The sequence below is a fragment of the Sinocyclocheilus rhinocerous genome, unplaced genomic scaffold, assembly GCF_001515625.1.
Source record: "Sinocyclocheilus rhinocerous isolate Xijiao unplaced genomic scaffold, SAMN03320098_v1.1 scaffold1269, whole genome shotgun sequence".
Taxonomy (NCBI): Eukaryota; Metazoa; Chordata; class Actinopteri; order Cypriniformes; family Cyprinidae; genus Sinocyclocheilus; species Sinocyclocheilus rhinocerous.
The window spans coordinates 134,090-140,443 of record NW_015664194.1 but is presented as its reverse complement, the minus strand read 5'-3'; the positions used below and the strand labels follow the sequence as shown (position 1 = coordinate 140,443).

At 42.2% G+C, this 6,354-nt stretch overlaps 1 protein-coding gene across 1 annotated transcript in view; it reads right to left on the bottom strand.

Moving 5' to 3' along the window:
* Positions 1-6,354, bottom strand: part of ubap2l (ubiquitin associated protein 2-like) — a 30,105-nt gene that overhangs the window by 13,469 nt on the left and 10,282 nt on the right. The window contains 13 exon segments of the mRNA XM_016540613.1: positions 523-743; positions 862-943; positions 1,052-1,105; positions 1,225-1,313; positions 1,904-2,219; positions 2,477-2,543; positions 2,629-2,809; positions 3,011-3,050; positions 3,164-3,284; positions 3,964-4,142; positions 4,621-4,943; positions 5,025-5,226; positions 5,585-5,765. Coding sequence (XP_016396099.1) covers positions 523-743; positions 862-943; positions 1,052-1,105; positions 1,225-1,313; positions 1,904-2,219; positions 2,477-2,543; positions 2,629-2,809; positions 3,011-3,050; positions 3,164-3,284; positions 3,964-4,142; positions 4,621-4,943; positions 5,025-5,226; positions 5,585-5,765 — 2,056 coding nt within the window.

Here is a 6,354-nt window from a genome sequence, read left to right as displayed (position 1 = left end):
CGTGGACAGTTTAATGTGCTGCATTATTTTGCTCATTGCGCCCTCGGCAAACAAGCCAAAAGTTTAACCTATTTAATCTGCATATAAAACATTAGAAATTAGATATTTGTTTAATTTTTATTTTGTGTTTGACTGTTAAAACAAAAAATATTTGTTGTTTGTCTCAATAAATTGAGTTAATTTAAAAATACAGTGGTTAAATGTAAAAGAAAAAAAAAATCTATTGCTCTGTTTTAAAAAAGGTTATAAAAATGTCAATAATTATCGATACTGAACGATATGAAACATTATATCGTTGATACATTTTTTAGCTATATCGCCCAGCCCTACTTCAAAGGTGGCACAAAAGAGCTTCTGAAGTGGCAGTGTTTATGCAGACTGTTTGTCGCTTCTCAGAAGTGTCAAATATATTCAGTATAATTCAGTCTGGCTTTTAAGCTGTGCTGTACATTCACACTGAATTTTGAGCAGGCACAGAGGAGCTTCAACTCAACGCTGTTAAAAGACATTATGAAAGCTTACCGGAAACATGGCAGGGCCGTACTGAAAGGTGTTTGGCAGACCAGGCACACCAGTATAATAGGGCAGGCTGGTGTAGCTGTATCCCGGTGGAAGGGCTGGGTTAAGGAAGGGCTGCTGGGCGGTGTGGTGTGTTTGTGTCTGGGTCTGTTGAGGCTGGGCCAATGTTGTGGCTGGGGCAGGAGACGATGCATCGCCACGGCCAAACTTCGACAGGTCACCAGCTAAGAGTAAGATTTTAGAAACAGCATTTCAGGAAATGTAGCATTTGGCTCAAAACACTAAGGTTCCCCTCACCAGACACTGAATGCAATGCACAAACCAAACTTGAGAGCATCTTACCAGAATAAGGGTTGCTTGTCAAACTGCCTTCCCTGCCAGTCAGTGCTGTGGTTGGAGTAGCAAATGGGATGCTGTAATAGTCCTGGAGCAGGAGAAAATAGTTTCAACTTCATATGCTACAAACAAATCCAGCACTGTTGTTTACATATCAAATACTTCAGCTAATCAAACAGTAACAACAAACCCTCACCAGTGGTATCCTGGTCTGCAGCATCTGTAAGTCATCGTAGCCATACACTTGAGGCTGCAGGACATAAGAGGTTTGTGAGCTAAAACAATATATGACAAATAAAGCATGCTTGAAGAGTACAGAAGTGATAACAGCAGATAGAAAGGGAAAAAAAAACAGGACAAAACACTCACTGGGTATGGGTGAAGCAGGCCGGGAGCCATAATGTAAGGGTTGGGCAGCAAGGGCGGCACTCCAGGAGGCAGGTTTGGAGGTGCTTTCCCTGTTTAGATGAAGCAGCGTATAATCGAATTATATTGAAATGGTTTTATCCGGTTACATCAAGAATTTCCCAAGTTTTGTTTTACACATCTCTGAGATAATGAAAGGAATGTTGACTGTACATGTTGAAAATGATGCATAATGATTCTGCATCAGTTTATTCCAAACAACATCACTGTTTTTCCCCTAGTTAAACAAATAGTGGGTCATTCCGCAAAATCATCACATCAGTGTTACTATAGATTAATACTCTGTGGGGTTTTCTTCCATACGTGGAAATAAATTTGCATTTATGCCCATTATATATGCTGTATACAGGTCTTTGATAACTTAAAACAGGTGGAAATAGCAGCTGGGTGCAGAACAGCTGCAAGGTGTTTAGTGAACCTGTTGTCCAGTACCCTGACCACAGGTTCATCCAATGCTTGAAGGAAGCATTTCTCAAAGTTACATTAATATTATATTCATATTTAAATAAAAAATAAATAAATAAATAAAATGTAAGTGTACTAGATGATTCTAGCCCTTCAGATGGCACCCTATGAAACACTCTCTCGCAGAAAGAGTAATTTTGTGTCACGGTATTCTTACCTAAGGCAGCCGTGCTGCGAGACGATGAGGCAGATGAAGGTGCTGCAATGGCCAAGGCAGCAGATGATGATGCAGCAGCCATAGGGGGGGCCATTAAAGCCACATTGTTCAATCCCATGGTCAGACTGCTGACTGGGCCCAGTGTAGACTGCGCCGAGACCGAACTGACAGATGAAGAGGGGGCAACAGGGACGCTGTGGGAAACAGGGGCCGCTGAAGTAGCTGAAGAGGGTGGGGGAACTGAAGAAGGAGCCACAGCAGAGACCGACGAGAAAGATGAGGAGTGCAAGCTGGAATCGCCATCCACGCTTGGGTGCTGGGAGGAGATCACAGTGAGCAAAGAAGATGAAAAAATAAAAACTATCTAAATACAAAATAAAACAATTTTGTAAACAGACAATTATTTAAAGAATAAATTGAGATTTTAAATGACCGAAAGTCATTTCAGAGGCAGATCAAGTAGTTATATTTTCACGAAAACAACACTAGCCGTGCAAAACAAGACTATGCATTATGTAAACAGACCATACCGATTTCACAGACTTTGCGCTGTACATTTAGTTGCAAACTCACCAGCAGACTTGTGTTCGAAGTGCGAACTGAAGAAGGTGCCAAACTGTTTTGCTGTGTAGGGAGGGAGCTGATGGGAAGCATGCAGTACTATTATAGCATCTCTCTTATCCAGACAGATTAAACTGAAGTAACGCAAAAACAAAATGCCATACTTATTGTGCTGAGGAGGGGCCAGTGAGCTGGGCGAGGGGTCTTCGTGTCCGAGAGCACTGAGAGGCGTCTGCAGGGAAGGAGGACCTGACGAAGGGTCAGCCAATGAGGATATGTTGGAGACCGATGGTGGGACGACTGATTCGGACGCCGGTTTCACGGGCATTGCAGAGCCTGCTGCAGCTAGGAAAGACAATGGGATATTTAACAATGTTGCACGAGGCTTGTTTACAAAGAGTGATAACTATAATGGTGTCCACACCAACGGACAATAACATTCGGTTTATTATAAGCACGTGCAGCAGCAATTTCATCGGCTGCTATAAATGCTCAAGCTCATTTAAAGTTGGGTGGATTCTGATTATTAAAACTTGAAAGTTATACCTTCCATAGATTGTGACGTCTGCATCGAACTGAACCCATTCTGTAATCAGAAAGAAAAGGTTTTGCTTGGATGAAGCGTCATTTTCATAAAAGACTCATGGGGGTTACACACTGATAGACAACCTCAGTCTGACTGTTTGGATTGACTCTCACCTTTGACTGAATGTCTTTCTGTGGTGAGGAGGACACAGAAGGAGGGTAGCGCCTTGTTTGGCTGGCTCTTGGCTCATAAAGCTCCTTCTGACTGGGGTTGGACAGGGCTGTTGCTTGCTCACTGTGGAGAAAACCAGAAAAACATCAATCGACATTTTATGACTGCGTTACAATCAGGGCAGCATGATTAATCCAAATAAAACTGAAATCATGATATGGCTTAAGTCGCAAAGGCTGCAATGTAAGCCTAATTAAATAAATGTGCTTAATGTTTCATGTGCTTTTAGACAGGAGCAGCTCATGATCCAGTGTTTTCAGCATCTCAGAGCAGCTTGTATCCCTGTATAATTTATGGAAAGCAACATGTGGCAACCATCTTCCCAAATTTGTAACGAGAAGTCCTTATAAAACATGTTATTTGAACATGTCATATTCAAAGTCTTTAACTCTCCCTGCAGTTGTCCACCAAAAAAGCATGATGGTTTAATATTAAAAATGAAGAAATGCAGACATACATTTTTAAATATTTTAAAAAAGTATTCAAAAATAATTTGTCAATTTCAATAGTATAATAGTTCAATAATTTTTTTTTTTATTATAATTTTATATTTATTATTATTATTATACTGATATACGGTCACAATTTTGGCCAAATAACAAAGAGAACAGCAAACCTGGTGCTTCAAAAAAAAATTTGTGCAGCCCTAATAACTGTGCCAATTTTAACCTGTGCTTGAAACTATGAATGCATTAGATAAAAGCTTTAGTCTGACAATTTCCCTCAGATGTGAGATACTCACTTGCTAGCACTTGTGTAAAGGCTGTTCTGGCCTTGGTTGCCTGGTGTCGTTGTGGCAACAGCTGCCGAGGCATCGTACTCCGGAAGCACCGGTTCAGAGCCAAACTGTAATGCTCCAAACTGCAGGTTGAGCCCAGATATATCCGCAGAGCCTGGCATCTCCACTGCTAGGGCTGGAATCTGCAAATCACACCATTTGAGTAAACAGACTGATCAACTCTTCAAGGCAAAGTTGATCAATCCCAACAAAGCAACGCAGACCACAAAGAACTATGAGAATCGAGACCTTGGTTGTGATGGAAGCCCTCTTCTTCTGCTGTTTGAGTTTGTGCTGCTGCAGGGGTAGTGGGCTGGATGCCTGTGGGTCGGCTGGGCTGGAAGAGTTCTGCCGACCTGGGGTGGGTCCCGAGGGTTTGGGGAGAGGGGTGGTGACGGCCTGGGGCAATGATGACGATGGGGTGCCGGTTCAGAGCCAAACTGTAATGCTCCAAACTGCAGGTTGAGCCCAGATATATCCGCAGAGCCTGGCATCTCCACTGCTAGGGCTGGAATCTGCAAATCACACCATTTGAGTAAACAGATTGATCAACTCTTCAAGGCAAAGTTGATCAATCCCAACAAAGCAACGCAGACCACAAAGAACTATGAGAATCGAGACCTTGGTTGTGATGGAAGCCCTCTTCTTCTGCTGTTTGAGTTTGTGCTGCTGCAGGGGTAGTGGGCTGGATGCCTGTGGGTCGGCTGGGCTGGAAGAGTTCTGCCGACCTGGGGTGGGTCCCGAGGGTTTGGGGAGAGGGGTGGTGATGGCCTGGGGCAATGATGACGATGGGGTGGACTGAGGGGGCAGGGTTGAGGTGGTAGAAGCAGGTGTGGCTTTGTCCTGCAAGAAGGCATCCATCATGGAGGAGGAAGTGGAGGTGGGCTGGTAGGGCTGCCGTTTGGTGAAGGGACTGTGCACAGGCTCTGTTTGAGGTTTCATATCTGTAGATAAAGAGAAAGAACAAGACTTCACAGAGAGGGTCGAACAATCATAGAAGTGATTCGAACCGTCATCCCTCTTACCGTACTGCCCCAGTGTAGTGGGGCTGGTATCCCATGTAGAAGGACCAGCATTGGGTGGGCCGCTTTGTGAGTGCTGGGCTGCTAGCTGGGCCAAAGCCCGGGCCGTCTTAATCTGCTCCAGAAACTGAGAACCAGTCGTGGAGCCTCCAGTGGTTCCTTTTGGATCACCAACATCACCAAAACCCTTACCGAGCATGCTCACCTGCAGAAAGGACATAGAGAGACAAAACTCCAATGTTTGGCTACTTAGGTAGGATAATGTTTAATTTAGAACTAAATACCAGTTCTGAATGCTGATTGGCCATATCTGGATGCTGATTGGACAGTAAATGGAAATAACTCAAGGGCTTGGAGCAACAAAAAAAAATAAACGCCAAAAAGGTGACAAACATAATAAAAATCTAACTTCAATTCAATTTAAAATGTATCAAGTTAAACTTAAATTGGATAAAATATGGCCACCAAAACAAAAATACTACTAATAGTAATAATAATAAAAACTGACCCTTAAAAACAGCTATGACATGACCTATGTGACTTCATTACTACATCTTGCTCACCATGCTGTGCTGGCTGTAAGGAGCACCGGAGGAGGACTGGGACAGTGATGCTGTCTGCTTTGAGCTGCTGAACACCAAAGACTGAGACAGAGATGGCGGCTGTGGGCCTTCAAGCGAAGCAGGCTCTGCCTCCGAGGAAGAGGAGGGAGGTGTCTTCCCCAGCAACACCGCCAGATCAATCCTGAACATCAAACATGCTTACATCAATTAGGTTCTCGTATGCCATGACTGCAGCACATGAATAGATATTTAGAATTGGGTTGTGAAAATCTAGACACGCCACAGTATTGTGGTTTTGAGTTTTGAAATTGCATTCCTTCTAGATAAAACAATAGTCTGCATTCAAAATTTAGACTTCTGATAGTGGTGACCATTCAAATATTTCAGTTTGGTAAGATTTTTTTTTTTATTCAGCAGGGATGCGTAAAAGTTTTCAAATGGTGACAGTAAAGCCATTTGTTACAAAAGACTTCCATACCATTTAAAAAATTTTGTTCTTTTGACATTTTTATTTTATTTATTCACTAATTCATTCATTGAATAGGATATTCAATGAATGAATGAGTGAATAAATAAAATAAATGTCACAGTTTGCACAAAAATATTAAGCAGCACAACTGTTCAACAAAAATGTTTCTTGAGCAAATCAGCATATTAGAATGACTTCTGAAAGATCGTGTGACATTGAAGACTGGAGTAATGGCTTCTGAAAATCATTAACAAATCACATTTCAAATTATATTTAAATATTTTTAAATTTAAAGTATTTA